General features: G+C 42.7%; 1 protein-coding gene across 4 annotated transcripts; it reads left to right on the top strand.

Moving 5' to 3' along the window:
* Positions 1-341: 341 nt before the first annotated feature.
* Positions 342-20,257, top strand: tgfbr2a (transforming growth factor beta receptor 2a). 4 transcript variants are annotated; one of them, XM_077006231.1, is made up of 8 exons: positions 342-828; positions 2,768-4,310; positions 10,280-10,415; positions 10,856-11,046; positions 13,184-13,944; positions 14,166-14,307; positions 18,377-18,501; positions 19,060-20,257. In XM_077006231.1, exons 2-8 carry the CDS (start codon positions 2,846-2,848, stop codon positions 19,237-19,239), a joined length of 3,000 nt encoding a protein of 999 aa, XP_076862346.1. In that variant the 5' UTR covers positions 342-828; positions 2,768-2,845; the 3' UTR covers positions 19,240-20,257. The 4 variants fall into 4 exon arrangements, with proteins under 4 accessions (XP_076862346.1, XP_076862347.1, XP_076862349.1 ...); XM_077006232.1 differs by having other exon boundaries at positions 343-828; positions 10,283-10,415; XM_077006234.1 differs by lacking the exon at positions 2,768-4,310 and having other exon boundaries at positions 457-828; positions 10,283-10,415.
* Positions 20,258-21,570: the final 1,313 nt, after the last annotated feature.

Here is a 21,570-nt window from a genome sequence, read left to right on the forward strand (position 1 = left end):
TCGCAACGCATCAAATATAAACCTAGCTTTAGATGTAACAGTCTCAGCAAAAAACAGTCTCGGTAAAATAAGTGGGGGGACGGTGTCCCCCCGCGACCCCCCCCCCCCCCCCCCCCACTACACCCCTGAGTATATACACACACACACACATACAGATATATATATATATATATATATATATATATATATATATATATATATATATATATATATACACACACACACACATAAAATATAGTGGGCCAGACTGTCAGGAACTCCCGGGCTCCCGAGCCACTTTTTCTCCCCTTTGTGTGTGTGTGTGTGTGTGTGTGTGTGTGTGTGTGTGCGTATATGTGTGTGTGAAAGTGAGAGAGTGTGTGTGTAATTATGTTGCGCTAAAATGATTGGAGAATGGAGATGCATTTGCATCTGTTTACATATCGCCCAGTGTGTACAGATAAGCACAGTAAATGACAGGTTTCGTAGCTGGAGGCGGGCCATACACAGACAGTGGTTACGAGAAACAGGAGGGAGACTTAGTGACTTTTTTCTTTTTTTCTGATTTCCTGCCTCGTCGCAGCCTCTGACTCATAAGTTCAAACTTCTGTCTCGTGTGTATTCCTGTTCCCGCTGTAATGGAGGAGGGGGAAAGGTTGAGAAACGTATCTTTACCAGCCAGCCGCGGATGAAAGGGTGTTTACCAAACTCGTCGGTTGGGTAAAAGTCAAAGTACTTAATGAAAACACAAAATAGTATTTATCCGTTAACGTATGGAGCGAGCACGCTTTTTGGTTTTCTGGTGTGGAGCGATACATTGCGGCATTTCACATCTTAATGGACATACTGGTAAGTTGTAGCTGTCTTGACGTGGGCGAATGGTTTAAACTGACCTCGGGTTAACGACCAAGTGGTGCAGGTTGCCGTTTTCACTTTACAGTAGTCAATTTATAATAGTCTTTAACATTTGGTGAGTTTGTTAAAATGTGTCTTAGCGAAAAGACCTTCCAACGGTAAAACGGTAGCGGGGAAACCTAGAGAACGAGCTGTTTAAACGCTACCTGTAATGTTGAGGCCAGTACGGGAGCGCGCACAGGTCCTCGCGCACAGGAATTGGTTAATTTGCGAGAGCGCAAATACACTCGTAGCTGTGAGCAGGGCAAACAAAATATCCCACATGCTTAAAAAAGAAAAAAATCAGACTTAAGCTTTCTTTGAGCGGAATTAAATGAGCGTGGCGTTGGCTGTAAGTCGACAATATCAGGCTTTAGTGGGGGTGTTTTGTTAATTTGTTTCTGTGTTTGTGTGTGTGTGGGGGGGGGGGGTCTTGTTGTCTAGCTTCTGTATTTTATTTTCGGTTCGTCATGTGCCTTTGGTTCATAAGGCATTCATGTGTGTCCTACTTAAATGTCGGTTCACCACAAACTTTGACATAAATAAATAATAGTAAATAATAGTTCATTTTTATTCTGGGTGGACGTTAAGACAGTTACTAATTATTTGTCCATGTTTTATATTTGTTATATTTATTTATATTTGAAATAGTACAAGAAACAGAAACTAAACGACGCGCCACTGACAACCATCTTGTGTAGTTTTGTCTTTCTGTCCGTTGTTCTGTGTGCTGTTCCGTCAGCTGTTCGGTCTGCTGTGGTATTTGTGTCTCAACGTTTAAATACACTGTAGGTATTCGACGTCAGCAACATTGGCTAGTTTGGTCAGTTATTATATATAGCCTCAGGGTTGCCAACTTTTGATTTGACGTTCGCTTGGAGTGAGATTTTAACCTGGAGCCGGTGGCGAGTGTATCTTGTTGAGCGCGCGGGGGGGGGGGGGGGGGGGGGGGGGGGGGTGGCGGCGAACGAAAGTTGTTGAGCGGGGGGGTTGGCGAACGTAAAATGGACACAGATTCAGTGTTATATCGCCGGTGGATGGCGCCAGAGCTAGCGAACTAGTAACGTATTGAATCATATATGTGGATCTGAGGTAAATAAACTGGATATTTTTTTCGGCGTGAGATATCGGAAGCGTGGCGTGTGAAAACGGTCAAATGCGTGTGTCTCACGCTCAATGCGTGAGAGTTGGCAACCCTGTAGCCTACTGCTAAAAAAAAAATAAAGGGAACACTAAAATAATACATCCTAGATCTCAATTAATAAAAATCTTTGAAATCAGTTGAAAATCTCTCATTTCTACCTGTTGTCTGTTCCATTTGCACAAGGGCAGATGAAATTGATTCACAATCAGTGTTGCTTCCTATCTGAACACGAAGTGTGGATGACTTGAAGTTACATTGTGTTGTTTAAGTGTTCCCTTTATTTTTTTGAGCAGTATATATATATATATATATATATATATATATATATATATATATATATATATATTGTACTAGCCAATGTTGCTGACATCGAGTATATATATAATATATCCCAAGGGCTGGACCTTGGGAGCTGGACCTCGTGCTCACACAAGAGAGGAAGAGAGGAGAAGTGTGTGTAGTTGCGCTACTAGTTATCCTATCCTGAGCTGTTCGGCTGGAAATAAAGAGAATTTGCTTTACTTGTAACCCGACTATCTTTCTTTCCACCCCTCAGAAAAGAGACCAGAATAATTCACCTTCACATTATAGGGTTACATAATCATAATATATTATATTATATTATGATGTTTCAGAGTGTTTAAATAATTCTTTACTGTATTTGTAACTTAATCCAGTTACACTTAACTTAATGAGTATTTGTTTTAACAACATGTCTGACAAAATTTAATATTACAAATGTTTGTTCAGCACTGGAAGTCATAGTCTGAATGAGATAGCTGCGTGTCACGCGCACACGCAGGCATTCCACCGTTGGCCGCAAGCAGAATGCAGAGATGGGCCCTGCTGCTGTCGGGCCATAACTACGACATCAAGTACCGCCGATCTGAACTACACGGTAATGCAGATGGTCTCTCCCGCCTACCACTCCCAGTGGCGAGGCCAGTGACCCGACAAACTGACATTTTCTACTTCCAGCAAGTGACCGACACCCCTGTCACAGCAAAACAAGTGAGACATGCCACACGGAACGATCCAGCATTATCTATCGTGATGGATGCCATCATCACAGGCAGGAGAATCTCCAACTCACCGGACACCAAACCTTACTTGGCCAGACAGCAAGAACTGTCTGTCCAGTCAGGATGTCTGCTGTGGGGCAGAAGGGTAATCATACCCCCTTCTCTGCAAAGCTCCATGCTGAAACAACTTCACGTCGGGCACTGCGGTATAGTGCGCATGAAGGAGCTGGCCCGGAGCTACTTTTGGTGGTCGGGGTTAGACAAGCACATTGAGGAAAAGGCAGGCCGTTGCACCACCTGCCAGACTGTGCGAAACGCACCACAACCAGCAGCAGTCCACCCATGGGAATGGCCCGCGGAGCCGTGGCGGCGCATACACATCGACTTTGCTGGACCATTTGAGGACAGAATGTTTCTGGTGGTGGTAGACGCGCACAGCAAATGGCCGGACGTGGCCATAATGAGGTCTACAACTACCGGGAAAACCATTGAGCAACTGGAGGAAATGTTCAGCCGGTATGGAATACCGGAACAGCTGGTGAGTGACAATGGGCCCCAGTTTGTCGCTGAAGAGATGGAGGCTTTCCTCAAAATGAACGGAATTCAACACATTAAGTCAGCACCTTACCACCCGTCCACCAATGGACTGGCGGAGAGATTTGTACAAACCTTAAAGCACAGTCTAAAGGCGTCAGTGAACCAAGGCTCCCTTCATCATAGACTGCACAGTTTCCTGCTGACTTACCGAAACACGCCACACAGCACCACTAAGGCGTCGCCCGCTGAGCTCCTCCTGAAAAGAGCGCTGCGCACCCAACTGGACTGCATACGCCCACCGTCAAGGAGCCAAGTGGTAAAAAGCAGTCAGCTAGAACAGAGCCGACGTAGGTCAGGCACGCCGCGGTCTTTTCATATAGGAGACCTTGTCCTAGCTCGCAATTACCTAAGGGGTCCCAAGTGGGTGCCAGCTGAGATAGTTGCCATCACGGGTCCGCTGTCATACCAAGTACGCACCAGCAAAGATGCAGTATGGCGTCGTCATATTGACCAACTGTTGGCCAACAAGGGCCCCGCCTTGGAGCCGATGGACTCTCCAGCACCGGACTGCACAGACCAGGCTGACATGGTGGAGGACCTGGCTGCCCCCGACACCCTGCCGGCCACACTTCAGGAAGACAACACTGCAGACCAGGTCTCTCAGCCCCGATCAACAACGGAACCAGCGCCGCTGCCGTCTCCGATGAATCACCATCCCCACCGGTACCCCACACGTGAGCGGCGGCCTCCTGACCGTCTGGACTTGTAACTTAATTCTTGCTGAAGAAATGCCATATCCTTTTGAATTCTATTGGAGTTATTATGTCTCACTATATGTTATTCTCTGGGAACTCTTGGGTTAGTCTTATAGAATATGGGGGGAGGAAATGTTAGGTAGGGAGCAAAGTTACTGTCCTCATGTTTGGCCAATTGAGGCCACCGTAGCCCCACTATGCCTTGGGTGGTTTTCCCTGTATTCCGACAAGTTCAATCTGGAGTAAACACACCGTTACCTCACTCTTGTCTGTCTCCTCATTATCAAGCAAATACACGACACATACTGCATTGAAATCTAGTGCCTACTGCTTAAGTACAACATTTCGGATTCAGCCCTAGTCTGAATGAGTTAGCCACGTGTGTGCTAAAGCAGTCCTAGTCTGACTGAGTTAGTTGAGTGTGCGCTAAAGCAGTCATATTCTGAATGATTTAGCCGCGTGTGCACTAAAGCAGTCCTAGTCTGAACGAGACACCTCAAACACCTCAACACGTTTGCTGTTCGGTCCCTGGCATCAAGGTTTTGTACGCATATAATCTCTGAGGGTGTTTTATTGTACATAATGCATTTCACATAATAAAACTAAACCATTTCAGCAAGATTGAATAAATAACGCTCATCATTGTATATCTCTAGCCAAGAGAAAAATGGCAGAGACAAAGTGAGACAGACAGACACCTTCTGGTACATACAGTGAAGTGACTTCAAGATGTCTGTCTCACTTCACTGTATGTACCATCTCTCTCTTTCTCGCTCACCCTCTGTCTCTGCTGACCAGCAGGTTTTGATTGGTGGATCCTCTGTTCTTTTCTAGGTACCACTGCATTTCCACAGGTTTGATTCACTCTGTTTACGTTTGTTTGTGGTATGTTAAAGAAAAAAGTATTAAGCAGTAATTATTTTAGAGTGCGGGTCATTACAAGGTTATGATTCTCACTGTCTTTGTGAATGTCCGAATAACACACACACACACACACACACACACACACACACACACACACAGGTATGTGCAACATGTCAGTGACAAACCCAGGTCCTTCACCATATATCATCTCTCAACAGTGCTTTTTGTGGTATCTACTACTGTTACACTCTGAGGTTAACAAACATCAAAGCATAATAGCAGGCAGTTGGTTGACGTTTTTGTTATGTTATTATCCATATGGGCCATTTGTACCTGAGACATAGGGAAAGTTTATAGGGAAGATCCTACAAAGGCAGATAATGTAACGAGCAGTGTTAATTTTGACAGCAATTTTTGATTTAGTTTTAGTCTTAGTCTTTTGACTAAAATGTCATTTAGTTTTAGTCATAATTTAGTCATTGGATTTGTTTCCGTCTAGTTCTGTTCCACTAACGAAATCCAGACGCAACTTGTTCCCGTTAATTCAAGCCAGGCTTTTGTAATCGGCAATTATGCGCGTGTATGTAATATAGCCAGTAGCAGTAGCGAACCGTGACCATTAAACCTGGGCCCGCTCCCATCACCCCCCCCCCCCCCCACCCCCGAAAAAATTGTTTCCTTTCCTAATTAACTGCAATAAACAAATTTAAAAAAACTGAGACGACAGTACAGCTTTAGAAATGCAATAAACAATAACATATGTGCTAGATAACTTCTTAAGCAAAATAAGGTTCCAACAAAATAAGGTTCACAGCTCCGTGTTCCTCGGGAGCGGAACATGTAAACAACACGCACGAGGGCATCAAAGGAATGAATCGAAACTAGCTAGCGGCGGTATGCTAACGACAGCTAGCGTCGCCACAGCGGGAGGGAAATTATCATACAGTTAAGCCCGCCCACTAAGAGGGAAGATATGATTGGTCAATTTTACTGTCATTTGAAACTGGTATTGCGCTGAATTATAACTGCCAGGCCCTCTGTAAACGAACAGCGGGCATCACAGCCCTGATAGGGGGAGACAGGCTCACAGGCTTCCACTTAACCCCTCACCTTCCAACACAGACTGAATAGACACGGGTGAATAATTTATTTGCTTATATTTTTGTAATTGTTTAGATGTTGATTGTCAAACTGTAAGTAGATTAAAAAATGTAATAAATTATATATATATTTATGTTTTAAGAATATTTTAGGCCCTCTGAGAGGGCGTAGAGCAGGGGTGCCCACAGTTTTCAGCTTGCGAGCTACTTATAAGATGACCAAGTCAGAAAGATCTACCGGGGTGAGCGGGGGGGGGGGGGGGGGGGGGGGTGCAGGAAATTAGGGGTGCAGGAAAAAATAGATTCAAGCTTGAATCGCGTTTCTAACATTGAACAATTCAGAATCGATTCTCATTTTTAAAAAATCTGTTTTTTTTGGGTGCGTGTGTGCCTTCTCAGCCACCGTAGTGCTAGGCAAAACAAGGCAACAGCTTTGACTATGCAGGCATGCTAGTAAAGCTACAGAGGGTTGTGTAGTGTACGGTATTATTATATATATATACGGTGTTATTTAGCGCCGCTAAAGTATGAATTCCAAACAGCTCCGCGGTGTTTGAAAGCAACCATTTAGAAACACTTTTACCGTCAACCCGGCGCGGATAAGAATGGGCTTGATCGTTTGCACACGCATAAAGATGCTACAGATGATATTCGGGAGTTACAGTGATTATAACTCCTGGTAAAATAAAGTTAAAATGAAAAATAAAAATAACTTAGTTCATTGAACACTCTAGTTTTGTCCTAACTAGATATTTAGACATAATACTGCTGTAATACTGTGAAGTCGTGGTCAGAGGTGAACTTCGTTATAGCCAGTGTGTATTTTATTTAAAATAATCAACACTCTTGAGCCACTGTGTCTTTGGACATAGATAATGCCATTTGCTGTGATGGATAATTAAAGTCTAGCTCTTATTTATGCATAGAAACGTAAATCGACAATATAATCTGTAGCGTCTTCATACGGATAAACGAGGGGAGTCGGAATTCAGTTCAATTCAACTTTATTCGACACAACACTGTCGCACATGAAATGCTACAGGCACCGTTCAGAAACTGATCAGTTCAGTTAAATGTATTCAGTTCAGTAGATATATGTGGCTTTTAGAAAATACGGTATATATATATTTTTTTCATCTGTGAAGTGGAAGTTCTAGCAGCTAACGTAAGCCTACCCATTTTATTAATGTAACAGCACTTTTATTTTTGGAAGCACTTTCATATATTTTTTATTTTTGTGATTTGTTAAAGAAAAACGTGTAATTTTGTTTCTGGAAGTGGCATGTTATCAGAAATAGGCAGCTAGCCTAAGCCTAATTCTTGTACGAAGCAATTTGTTGTTTTTTACAGAAAGAGCAGTATTTTTGTATAATAACATTTTTGAGTAGTGGCCAGTTCTGGCAGCTAGCCTAAGCCAATTTTATTTATTTTACTACAGTTTTATTAGTTTAATGTAGTGCTCTGAGTGTCGGCCTCAAACAGACATGTTGTCTTGGATTTACTTTTTGTGTTTACATTATTGCAATATGTTGATAAAACCTTTACAATTATAATATCTTTATAAATGTACTCTGCTTTCATGCCAGCAGAGTAGCTCGTTTTGAATTGAGAATCGTTTTTGAATAGGAAAATAATCATTTTTGAATCGAATCGTTGGGATCTGAAAGAATCGGGAAAAAATCGAATCGTGACCCCAAGAATCGATTCTGAATCGAATCGTGGGATTCCCAAAGATTCGTAGTCCTAGTGCTAATGTAAGAGTTAGTGTTAATGTAAGAGTTAGTGTTAGGGTTAATGTTAGTGTTAATGTAAGAGTTAGTGTTAGGGTTAATATAAGTGTTAGGGTTAATGTTAGTGTTAATGTAAGAGTTAGTGTTAGGGTTAATGTTAGCAGAGGTGGGACCAAGTCAGTGTTTTGCAAGTCTCAAGTAAGTCCAAGTCTTTATCCTCAAGTCCCGAGTCAAGTCTCAAGCAAAGACAGTCAAATCAAGTCAAGTCTCAAGTCAAGACAGGCAACAGTCAAGTCAAGTCCCAAGTCTGAAACTTGGAATTTCAAGTCCTTTTGAGTCTTTTTTTTTTTTCCAATGTTGCAGGTATATTTTAAATGTAAATAATAGACCATGTGTTCTTTTTTAAATCTGTATTATCCTCAAATCTTGATAAAACACATGCAACTGAAAACATGAAGTATAAAAAAATATATTAAAATTACACCTCAATTTGTTAAACTTAGCTGCAAAAATATTCATACTTTAAACTACAATTTTCCAGAAATAAATATTCTGTGAAAAAGTCATAAGTAGAACTCCATGTTCAAATAAAAAAGTGCTGATATTTTCACAGTACAATACAAAGAACCATAACGGCATTTTTCCCTCTCTTCTCTTATCTGGTTTCTTAGAGAATATGTGTTTCTATGTGTGAGTGACAAGACAAACAAATATAAGAACTGAACAATTAACAGGAATCTGCAACTTTAGACATTTCAGTAAACTATTCTGCATTGCATTTCCAAAAGACCAAACTGGCCAAAACTGGCCGATGAGGCCGTAGAATTATGCCCCCATAGCTGAAAACTCGCTCAACTTTTGTCAATATATTTTTTTCTCGACGTAGATGTCTTCAAATACACAATCCATGCGGAGATAGAACTGGATATGATGGTGACAGAGAGAGGCTCTCTTCTCTGAGTTCAGATACAGAACCCAGGGTTGCCAACTCTCACGCATTGAGCATACCTCTGATCCATATCTATGATTCAATGAGTTACTAGTTCGCTCTGGCGCCAACCACTGGCGAGCGATCGATTGCGATATAATACTTAATTTGTGTCCATTTTACACCCTGCCCGGTAACAATTTACGTTTTTATTGAGTACTTTGTAATTTATGTACCCAAAAGAAATTACTCTCGGTAGCGCCATTATCTGCATTTAGCGTTTTTTAACTTCCGTTTTCTTTTTTTGTTTGTCTTTTTAATTTGATTGGTTGTGCTGCAGCTCATGCACACACACACACACACACACACACACACACACACACACACACACACGTACAGAGTATGGAAAAGCAGAGGACCGGTCTGCGTCAGAAGGACGGAAATTAAATTAATGGGGCAAACTTTAATTTGGGGTAAAAAAAAAATCAAGTCTTTGCAAGTAAACAGGTTCAAGTCCAATTCAAGTCCCAAGTTATTGGTGTAAAAGTCCAAGTCAAGTCTAAGTCTCTGAATATTTTTTCAAGTCAAGTCAAAAGTCTTAATATTAATGACTCGAGTCTGACTCGAGTCCCAAGTTATGTGACTCGAGTCCCCACCTCTGAATGTTAGTATTAATGTAAGAGTTAGTGTTAGGGTTAATTAAGTGTTAGGGTTAATGTAAGAGTTAGTGTTAGGGTTAATGTTAGTTTTAGGTCTGGGTGTGTTACAGAACACGCTGCCTTTTTTGTGCATTTTTGTGCTGTTTCAGTTTGAAAGGTCTGTGACAGCCTGGAACATTCTGCAGATGAATGAGTAAAGGTGTTGTGAGTGTGTGTGTGTGTGTGTGTGTGTGTGTGACATCCTTCAGAACAAATGTTGGCATGTGTGTGTATGTGTGCATGTGGGTCTGTGCGCATGTACTGTATGTGTGTGTGTGTGTGTGTGTTTTTGTGTGTGTTTGTGTATGTGTGTGTCATGTTGCTGTTGGTTTCTTAAATCATCTGGGTAACAGTAGATGGTGGGATCTTAGTGTCAGATATTGTGTTGTACTACAGCTGATCACACCATGCCTGGATTTGGTTCATGTGCTGGCTGGTAAGGGAAACCAGTGGTAAACCAATATGTGCTTGTGTTCAGTGCAGCAGAGGAAGCTGTAGATCAGAGTAAATATTCATCATGTGTGATTAGACAGGAAAACTAATCAAACATCCAGTAAGATCTAATCTCATATCTGAACTGTTTCCTCTCTCTCTGTTGGTCTTTTCGTCCATCTCTCATTATCTTTAGTAGGACTTTCCTTCAACCAACTCTGCAAGTTCTGTGATGTTAGACTGACTGACTGCAAACCCACTGGCAGCTGTCTGTCCAACTGTAACATCTCCTCCATCTGTGAAAGACGGGAGGAAGTCTGCGTAGCCGTGTGGTAGGTGTGGCCAGGTGCTCCCAACTGAGACGTGGTCCCTGAGTGGTCAGCTCAGCTGTCAGTCAATCAAAGCATATGTTGGCCAGCTTTTCAGAGAGATGCATAATTATATCACTTATACCACCCCAAGCCCATTTACATAATAAAAATATTGTTACATTGTGACTTTTACATCATGTGTTACTATTACGGACTCAGTTACTGTTACCGACTGTTACCAGTCAGGAGTGGTGGACCTTGTTTTACAGGTAGTTACAGAGACGGAGAGATGACAGCTGTGATTGTGTTTCAGACACAGAAATAGGGAGAGCACAGGTGTGCAGTTGTTAAAGAGAGAACATGGCTGTGTTTGTGTTACAGGCACAGAGGCTGGGAGATCATGACTGTGTTTGTGTTTCAGGCACAGAGATGGAGAGATCATGACTGTGTTTGTGTTTCAGGCACAGGGATGGAGAGATCACGACTGTGGAGACTGTTTGCCATGATCCCTCACTGACCTTCCATGGTATCATGCTGGAGAACTACAAAAGCACAAAGTGTGAGATGAAGCAGATTAAAGCACTGGGCCCACACTTCTACATGTGCTCCTGTACATGGGAGGAGTGTAATGATGAACTCATCTTTACACCATGTAAGTGGGTGTGTGTGTGTGTGTGTGTGTGTGTGTGTGTGTGTGCTTGTGTGTGTGTTTCTATGTGTATACATTAGAGTGAATTAAATTAAACATGTCTGTGTTTATCAGTTTTATCTCTTGAGAGTCTTTATAGTCTATAAGTATTGAAGGAGTCTCTGACAGCGAAGCAAAAAAAGAAAGAAATTGTAGTAGTGCTTTAACAAAGACAAACAGCCTTCTGGGTAAATTATGTGAGACGTGGTTTAACCTGTCATGACATATTTTCAGACATGTTTGGTCTCACTTATGCATGTATACACACACACACACACACACACACACCAAGCATGCTCTCAGCAGAAAGAGAAGAGACATGTGGTTTCCTGTCTGAGATGAGGACATTCTGTGAGCATTGCCTTAAACAAGATGTGTGTGTTTGTGTTGTGTGGAGGCTGGGGGAGGCTGTCTGAGACTGACAATGTGTGTTAGAGACTGTGTATGTGTTTACTTGTAGCATTGGCACTTAAATCAATGTGATTGGTCTGTAGAGCTTCATACAATTTATTGATGAAGTTATCAGGAATAGCAAAGAATTCAGTCTTACATGCCTCCTAGAGATATGAAGAGACGTTTTGGAGAGATGATTTGGAGATGTTTTTGACAAGCCCAGGTCCGGCAGACCCCACAAGACAACTGCTCAGGAGGAACGTTTGTTGGTTAGAAAATCCAAAGCCAGTCCCTCTTCTACTGCAGCAGAGCTCCACCAGGCCTGGTCACCTCAAGTCCCTGTGTCAAACTAGAATTGTTTGTAGGATTCTGTCTCGAAATGGCCTCCATGGTCGAATCAGTGCCCAGAAGCCAGCACTAAACAAAAGGCAGGTAAAAAACAGTGTGGCATTTGCCAAGGCCCACAGCCTGCTAAACGAATGGATGCTGGAAAAGTGGCAGAAGGTGGATTTCTCAGATGAATATTCAGTTGAATTACATCACAGCCGCCGCAAATACTGCAGGAGACCTACTGGAGCCCGTATGGATCCAAGATTCACCCAGAAAACAGTTACGTTTGGTGGTGGAAAGATCATGGTCTGGGGTTAAATTCAGTATGGGGGTGTGCGAAATATTTGCAAGGTGGAAGGCAATATCAATAGCCTAAAATATCAAGAAGTATTAGCTACATCTTACATTCCCAATCATAAAAGGGGTCAAATTTTGCAGCAGGTTGGTGCTCCATCTCATACATCCATCTCTACATCAAAGTTCCTCAAGGCGAAGAAGATCAAGGTGCTCCAGGACTGGCCAGCCCAGTCACCAGACATGAACAACATTGAGCATGTTTGGGGTAGAATGAAAGAGGAAGCTTGGAAGACAAAACCAAAGAATTTTGATGAACTCTGGCATGTAAGACTGCATTCTTTGCTATTCCTGATGACCACATGGATGCGGTCCTTCAAGCTTGTGGAAGTCACACAAAATATTAAATAAGACTCTAATAGCACCACGTCATTCACCAGTGTTATGAAGCATATTTGTATATGAAGTGAATTATTTGTTTGATTTTCACCTTACTTTCTGTGGGCGACAAAACTTTTGTCTTTTTCAAAATCTGACCTTTCTGTGTTAATTTAATGATCTAGGGTTAGATCATTTTTATTTCTGCAGTAAAGCAAATTTATTTTCATAAATTAAATCTCATTTGGGAGGGTTTCAGCTTTCATATGAGTCATTTCTAAAACCAATCGATGAATTTAAAGTCAGGTTATAAGCTTTTGTTTCCACAACATGGAAAGGCGACAGAACTTATGTCAGGGACTGTATGAACTCTCATCTTGACATGGTATAACCACAAATGTGGGTGTTGGTGTGTGTCTGTGTTGAGTTAACCTCTGTCTGAGTTGAGTTATTCTCTCTATGTGATATTCTCTCTGCTCAAACAACTTTATACATCCCAATTAAAATGTAGGAATTTCTGTGAAGTACAATAAAAAATACTAAAATGTAGAATGTAAACAAATTTGTGTAGTAGAATATATTTCCTCCCTAATGAGATCGCCTGTGTTAGCAGTTTCTGGTATCTAGGAACAATCTATTGGTTCTCTTTGTACAGTATCTTGCTGTTTACTTTGGCTTTTCGGTTTTCTTCCTGTCTGGCCTTCAGTAACAGGACCTTCAATCATCAATGTTCCTGTGATTCTGATCAGCCTGCTTCCCGTCCTGTTGCTGGCTGTCCTCATCATCTCTGTCTACTACTGCTACCGCATACAAGACTTCCGCCGCAGTCGTCTCAGGACCAAGCGTGGCCCCGCCCACAGCTGCAGTGACACCTGCACCATCATGGGCAAGGAGGACTACACCAACAGCATGAACCACAACACCGAGCTGCTTCCCATCCAGCTGGACAGCGTGGTGGGGAAGGGACGCTTCGCTGAGGTATACCGCGCCCGCCTGGAACAGACGTCCCACACCCCCGGCCCCGCCCCCTTCCAGACGGTGGCGGTGAAGATCTTCCCGTCGGAGGAGTACGCCTCGTGGAAGACGGAGTGCGGCATCTTCTCCGATGCCGAGCTGCGGCATGAGAACGTGCTGCACTTCCTGACAGCGGAGAGACGGCAGACGCAGGGGCAGTACTGGCTGGTCACGGCCTACCATGCGCGCGGGAACCTGCAGGACTACCTGAGGGTGCACCTGCTCAGCTGGGATCACCTGCAGAAGGTAGTCTGCTCACTGGCCCGTGGCCTGGCCCACCTGCACGGCGACCGCACGCCCTGCGGACGACCCAAAACTGCCATCGCGCACAGGGACCTGAAAAGCTCCAACGTCCTGGTCAAAGACGACCTCACATGCTGCATCTGCGACTTTGGCCTCAGTCTGCGGCTGGACACTTCCATGTCTGTGGATGAGCTAGCGAACAGTGGGCAGGTGAGACACACACACACAAACACACACATACACACACTCACACACACACAAACACACTCATGCACATACACACACATACACAATATACTCTTTCTAGGTGGGCACAGCCAGGTATAATGTGTGGTTATACTCTCTCTAGGTGGGCACAGCCAGGTATATTGTGTGGTTATACTCTCTAGGTGGGCACAGCCAGGTATAATGTGTGGTTATACTCTCTCTAGGTGGGCACAGCCAGGTATATGGCACCTGAGGTGTTGGAGTCCAGAATCAACCTGGAGAACATTGAATCTTTCAAGCAAAGCGACGTCTACTCTATGGCTTTGGTATTGTGGGAGATCACCTCCAGATGCACTGCCATTGGAGGTACTGTATTCCAAAATCATCAGCGTTTGAACATCTTGAGTTTAACAGGCAAAGGAAGCTGTCAAGGAATGTTTAGCTTGGCCTTGCTAACTGCTGGTGTTTTCATGTGGCTAATGGACATAACCATATACAGAAACCTTCTGGACATGGAAGCAAGCAGTTAGGAAGCAGTTAGCACAACCTTGATAACATGACAAACCATATCTGAAGAAAGATGGTGGTTAGCCAAACCATGCTGTTGTGGCTAACATTTAACTGAAGACCAACATTTAAACCATTCAAGAGGGCGGTTAGCAAAACCCTGGCTGAAAATATCCGTTAGCTTCTGGAATACTGTTTATCATACAGATTGGAACAGGAAGTAACAGACACCAGCACAATACTGAGCCTGAGAATAATAATGGATGAATCATTATTAGCAAGTTCCTGTTCTTGTCTTTCAAGAGGGGGAGTGTGCACTGGGGGATGGAGAGAGGGTGGAAGACAGGAAGATGGGGAGTGGGGAGGAGAGAGAGAGAGAGAGAAAGAGAGAGGGAGGGAGTGGGTAGATGATGAGAGAGGTATGCTGAACCCAAACACACTTAGAGAAAGGATGCATTTGGGAAAGACATGATGGGAAGTCCATGTCCCTCTCAGCCAAAGAGGTGTTCGTCATGGTGTTCGTCATGGTGTTCGTCATGGTGTTCGTCATAGTGCTCGTCATTGGTGTTCGTCATGGTGCAGAATGTGCAGGTGAATAGAAAGTCCTGCTCATCTATGGTGGCCTAGTGGTGTTATTTAGTTCTCATGTGCTGTGTGAAACACGGGGCCTTCGCTGGTATCATCTTAGAGACTAAGACTTCTTACCCTGGATGATTTCAGGAATTTCCTACACACACACACACACAAGGAGAAAGAAAAAGTGACACTTTGACATGCCCCCACAAACTCCCCTCCCGCCCAACACACACACGCACCAGTAGCGAACTGTTACCATTAAACCTGGGCCCGCTCCCATCCCCCCCCCCCCCCCCCCCCCCGAAAAAAAAAATGTGTTTCCTCTCCTAATTAACTGCAATAAAGAAAAAAAATTGAGATGACATTACAGCTTTAGAAACGCAATAAACAATAATACCTGTACTAGATAACTTCTTAAGCAAAATAGGTTCCAACAAAATAAGGTTCACAGCTCCGTGTTCCTCAGGAGCAGAATATGTAAACAACGCGCACAAGGGCATCAAAGGAATGAATTGAAACTAGCTAGCGGTAGACAGCTACCGTCGCCACAGCGGGCGGAAATTATCAAACAGTTAAGCCCGCCCACTAAGAGGGAAGATATGATTGGTCAATTTTGCTGTCATTTGAAACTAGTATTGCGCTGAATTATAACTGCCAGGCCCTCTGTAAACGAACAGCGGGCATTACAGTCCTGATAGGGGGAGACACAGGCTCACAGGCTTCCACTTAACTTAACCCCTCACCTTGAAACACAGATTGAATAGACACGGTTGAATAATTTATCTCCTTATATTTTTGTAATTGTTTAAATTAGGGGTGGGAATCGTTTACTATCTCACGATTCGATTCGATTCCGATTTTGGGGCCCACAATTCAATTCAAAAATCGATTTTCGATTCAAAACGATTTTCGATTCAAAAAACGATTTGATTTATAAAAACGTCTGCTTCAGTCTATAAAATCTGCATGATCTACTACAGTCTGCTTTGCAAGACAGAACGACAAATACAGAAAATTAAGTGTCTTTCACATTTAATTAACAAAAATTAAGTGCTTTGGTAAAATAAAATGGTTTTGTTGTTACCAAAATTCTTGAGCTTCATTTTGCGAGCTGTCAAGGCTGGCTCGGATGCAGTTCCCCCAGCCGTCGCTAGGGGCACCAGAGTCAGTCCCAGACTAAACCGACGTAACCGTACGTTCTCAGCCAGTCTCTGCTTTCTCTGTGATTGCTTATCGTTTAATGGTGTCTCGCCACCTCTCTCTGTTATGCTTTCTCTTTACTTATTCGAGTATCTTATGCGTCGCTTCCTGACCCATCTCAAGTTTTCCCAATCCTGTATGTCTTCCTATCCGTTTTGCCTTTATTTTTGGGAAGGGTTTTATTTTGCTGCAGCGTTTTTTGCCAGTTACTTCTGCTGGTGTCCTTGGTTTTGTTTTCGCGTTGCATTTATCCGCGCTGTTTTTTAGTTACTGTTGTTGTTTTGTTTCTTCCTCCCGTCTCACTACGGTTGAGTGTTATTTTTCACGCGTTGTATTTTCCGCATTGGTTTTTTGTTTCTATTTACTCTGTGCCCTCACGGTTTTGCTTTCTATTCTCTTGCGCGTTGAGTCTCACGTGTTGTTTTGTTTGTTCGTTCTGGGTCGCTGTGCGCGTTTCCCTCTCGCTAATACATTTGACGAGTGTCAAACGTCTTGCTCTTGCGAGCCAGCACTTGGGTCCATCCTTCTCTATATTATTTCTCACCCTTCTCTATATTAACGCTCCCGTGCTCACCGCGTTACACAAGCCTTGCACACGTGCTACATTGTGTCCAGTTCGGTCTTCCCCGGCATTCGGTAAAAACCAAAATGAACCCATATTTTTGCCTTAAATGAAGACCGGACAGGTTGAATATCTCTTTCCTCCATGTGTTTTGAACTTTTTCCGCGCATGAGTGTGTCCCAGAACATGCTGCGTAAAGTCTCGCGTAATTTTGTAATTACGTAATGCGAGACTTCACCATGACTTAGAATCGATTTTGGGACATTTAAAATCGATTCTGAATCATAGTAAATGAGAATCGATTTTTGATATATGAATCGATTTTTTGGCACACCTCTAGTTTAAATGTCGATTGTCAAACTGTAAGTAGATAAAATAAAACTGGATAAATTATATATATTTATGTTTTAAGAATATTTTTAGGCCCTCTGAGAGGGCGTAGAGGGCCCTGACGGTTCCCCACTGACACACACACATCATTAGCTTCTTGACTCTGATAGGAAGCTGAAGTGATCAATTCCTGTTAAGTGGCTTCTGGCTTGTCAAGTGGGCCAATGATGTAAGAGCTGAAGCAGCTACTACACAACATCAGATGTTCAGATGTTTGGTTTTCATGCCTCCACTTCTGCATATCACCTCATTGAAATTTACATATTTTGTATATGAGCAAAGAAACAGGAAATGACAGGGAAACAAGAGGTCACATTACTTGATGAGAGCTGGTTTGAGTATTGATGAGAGCTGGTGTGAGTATTGGTGAGAGCTGGCGTGAGCATTGTTGAGAGTTGGTGTGAGTATTGATGAGAACGGGTGTGAGTATAGGTGAGAGCTGGTGTGAGTATTGATGAGAGCTGGTGTGAGTATTGGTGAGAGCTGGTGTGAGCATTGTTGAAAGCTGGTGTGAGTATTGGTGAGAGTTGGTGTGAGCATTGTTGAGAGTTGGTGTGAGCATTGTTGAGAGTTGGTGTGAGTATTGATGAGAGCTGGTGTGAGTATTGGTGAGAGCTGGTGTGAGTATTGGTGAGAGCTGGTGTGAGTATTGATGAGAGCTGGTGTGAGTATAGGTGAGAGCTGGTGTGAGTATTGGTGAGAACTGGTGTGAGTATTGATGAGAGCTGTTGTGAGTATTGGTGAAAGCTGGTGTGAGTATTGGTGAGAGCTGGTGTGAGTATTGATGAGAGCTGGTGTGAGTATTGGTGAGAGCTGGTGTGAGTATTGATGATCTGTCTGTGTGGTTAGGTTTAGCTTCACCTAGTCTGAAAACTGCAGGAGGAAACAAAAACAGGAAGCAGCAGCTGAGTATGACATCATTTCCTGTCAGTGTGTATATGTGTCTACATTGAGGGACACCTCTGGCTAAACTAGAAGTCATTTGCTCACTGTAGGAAATGTGGTTTCTTTGATCCTTCTCAGAATTTATAATTGTTCATCATCTCACCTTTGCAAAGCTCTCCTGACCTTACTGTCATTCAAAAGCACTCCTGACCTGACCGTCACTGTGTGTGTGTGTGTGTGTGTGTGTGTGTGTGTGTGTGTGTGTGTGTGTGTGTGTGTGTGTGTGTGTGTGTGTGTGTGTGTGTGTGTGTGTAGATGTGCTGGAGTATGCTCCTGCCTTTGGGAAGCTGCAGGGTAACCCGTGTGTGGAGAGCATGAAGGACATTGTCATCCGGGACAGAGAACGACCTGACATCCCCCACAGCTGGTGCAAACACCCGGTACACACATACACACACACATGTGCACACACACACACACACACATACACATAGATAAACACACACACACATATGTACATACACACACACACATATGTACATAGATACACACATACACACTCACACACACATACACACACACACATACAAACTCACACATACATACACATACATATATACACACACACACTCACACACACACACATGCACACACAAACATACATACATACATGTACACACACACTCAAAAACACACACACACACAAACATACATACATACATACACACACTCACACACACACTCACTCAAAAATACACACACACACATACATACACACACTCACACACACAAACATACATACATACATACACACACACACTCACACACACACTTAAACACACACACACATACACAAAACCATTAGAAAACTGCTGATCTCATATCTATTGTCTATCTTATCATAAAAACAAAAGATGAACACACTACAGTGTCCTGCTACCTGTCTTTCCCTCCCACTCTCACTTCCTCTCCCTGTGTATCCCCTCATCTCCTCCCAGGGGGTTGACACAGTGTGTCACACCATCCAGGATTGCTGGGATCAGGATCCAGAGTCACGGCTCACAGCTCATTGTGTAGCTGAGCGCTTTAACGCCATGGACCATGAGGATCACAGCCCTGAGCAGAAGATCCCCTCAGACACAGAGAGTGACAAAGTACAGCTCCCCCTGCTGGACTGAAGGACAAACCACATTCTGACATTCTGTCCAGACTCCCTGGACCAGGTGCAGAGACATCCCTTTGGTCTGAGGAACGTTGTTGGGCTTAAGCTAGGTTCCATGGTAACGGAATCACAGGGTTCCAGAAAAAGGGTCAGGGCTCAGGTGTTCTGGCCTGGTTACCACAGCAACAGCATCATTTTGCAGGCTCTTTGAACGGGAGGTCAAGCCTCCTGCTGTTGTTATAGGCCAATATGCACCCAGCACACCAATCAGTTTAAAGAACACAAGCACAACTGTATGAGAGCTGACCACAGCCATGCAATGTATGCTAATTATTAAATGTGTTAAAGAGTTAATACAGTGAATATTTAGATCTACTAAGGGTGAGAATTTTCTATATTTTTAATTTGCTTTCGTGGAGATGTCAAATAGGTTAACCAATTAGCCCACAAATACATTGTTACCTTACTTAAGTAAGATGCTTTTAGGTATCTATACGTTACTGAAGTAATAATGTTTCATCTGACTTTTTACTTTTTTTTACTTTTAATTTTTGTGAAATTATCTACTTTCTACTCCTAATGTTTTAGATATTGCCTCTTTACTCCTATTTAATTTTGGCTTGTTTTCAGTCTGGCTTGTCATCGTTAAAACTATCCAGATAAATCGTGACATCCAGATAGAGTGGATTTGATTGTGGTGGGATCAGAAGTGTAAACATACAGCACTTCCACACCCTATTGCTTAGTGCATGATCCATCGCACATGTCACGTCACACTCCAGCAATGACACAGCAGTCATGAGTAGCTCAGTATGAAGATGTTCATGGCAGAAATTCGAGAACTCGAGTGAAATGTCCCAACTAAGCACCACCGAGGAGGCTGGTATCCAGGAAGACCAGCTAACCAGCTGTATATCAAACATTGTATATCAAAGCTCCATTGTAGGTTTTTGAATGATTTGTCTTATCATTTGTGTGTTTGTCGTCATGGAAATAAACGTTTTGTTTGGTGCCCTATAGGCCCTGTGACGCGGCCTACGTTTTTGTCCTTAATGGCATTTTCCCCCTTTACTTGAAGTAGTTTTGAAACCAGCAATTTTTACACTTTTACTTGAGAAAAAATATTGAGTCAATACTTCAACTTCTACAGAAATATATTTAATCCCTAGTATCTATACTTCTACCCCAGTAATGGATGTGAATACTTTTATATTAGGCTACACAGACTCTCTGCCTGGTAGGCATTCCAAATCTGATGTGTCTGATGTAACCTTCTGTTAAACTTAATGTATTATTGCAATTTTGGTTATCAATGTTTTGCAAATATTTTTTCTAAATATGTGTTTAAGCAATAATTCTACATTATGGCCTCCTTTGTGGATACTGTAGGACAGCAGGACATTTAGACAGCCTGTTGGATGGACCAGTTGAACAGTAGATGGGTGGGTGTAACCTCTCAAGAGCTTCCTGCTAGGCTGAGGATATCTTCTAAAGGTATCTGCACACTGGCGGAAGTCCGGATCTGTACTGTGCAGCCCAAAGGGAACAGGAAACTAATATGAAGTGGGTGGATTTTAGTGTGTGTATGTATATGTGACTGTGTGTGTGGCCGAAGATGATTCCAGGTGAATAACTGTAGAGAACTGCAGTAAGATATATGGAGTAATTTAAAACTAGTAAAACACACGAGGTTTTCATAGAAACAGACGTTTACAACAGAGGTCCTTCATCAACTGTGCAAGGAAAACATATTTAGGTGTGTATTCTACGTCACACTTACATCAGGTGTGTATTCTATGTCACACTTACATCGGGTGTGTATTCTACATCACACTTACATCAGGTGTGTATTCTACGTCACACTTACATCAGGTGTGTATTCTACGTCACACTTACATCGGGTGTGTATTCTATGTCACACTTACATCGGGTGTGTATTCTACGTCACACTTACATCAGGTGTGTATTCTACATCACACCTCTAATGACTTCAAGAAAACAATCATTTTTTATCTTTCAAGTTATGATGTCCATGGATTTAGTGTGTCCATACCGCATTACTGCGTTCCTGTATTGACATACCAGCTGTGTTGTGTTCATGAGCACCTGTTCTGGTCGTCCACATGGCCATCACACCGTTCTGTTAACATCCTGTTTGGTTTCTCCTCTCCTGCCATGATGTGTCCTGTTTATAGGGGAGATGGATTAAACATTAGCACTCTGAATAATACAATAATATAACTGTAGATACATGTACTCTAAATAATACAATAATATAACTGTAGATACATGTACTCTAAATAATACAATAATATAACTATAGATACATGTACTCTGAATAATACAA

Source organism: Brachyhypopomus gauderio, chromosome 5, assembly GCF_052324685.1.
Source record: "Brachyhypopomus gauderio isolate BG-103 chromosome 5, BGAUD_0.2, whole genome shotgun sequence".
NCBI classification, from domain to species: domain Eukaryota; kingdom Metazoa; phylum Chordata; class Actinopteri; order Gymnotiformes; family Hypopomidae; genus Brachyhypopomus; species Brachyhypopomus gauderio.

Coding starts and splice junctions, on each gene's coding strand:
- tgfbr2a (XM_077006231.1), top strand. CDS start 2,846: ATGCAGAGATGGGCCCTGCTGCTGTCGGGCCATAACTACGACATCAAG. Junction 4,311..10,279: donor TCCCCACCGGTACCCCACAC/GTGAGCGGCGGC, acceptor CATTATCTTTAG/TAGGACTTTCCTTCAACCAA. Junction 13,945..14,165: donor AGCTAGCGAACAGTGGGCAG/GTGAGACACACA, acceptor TACTCTCTCTAG/GTGGGCACAGCCAGGTATAT.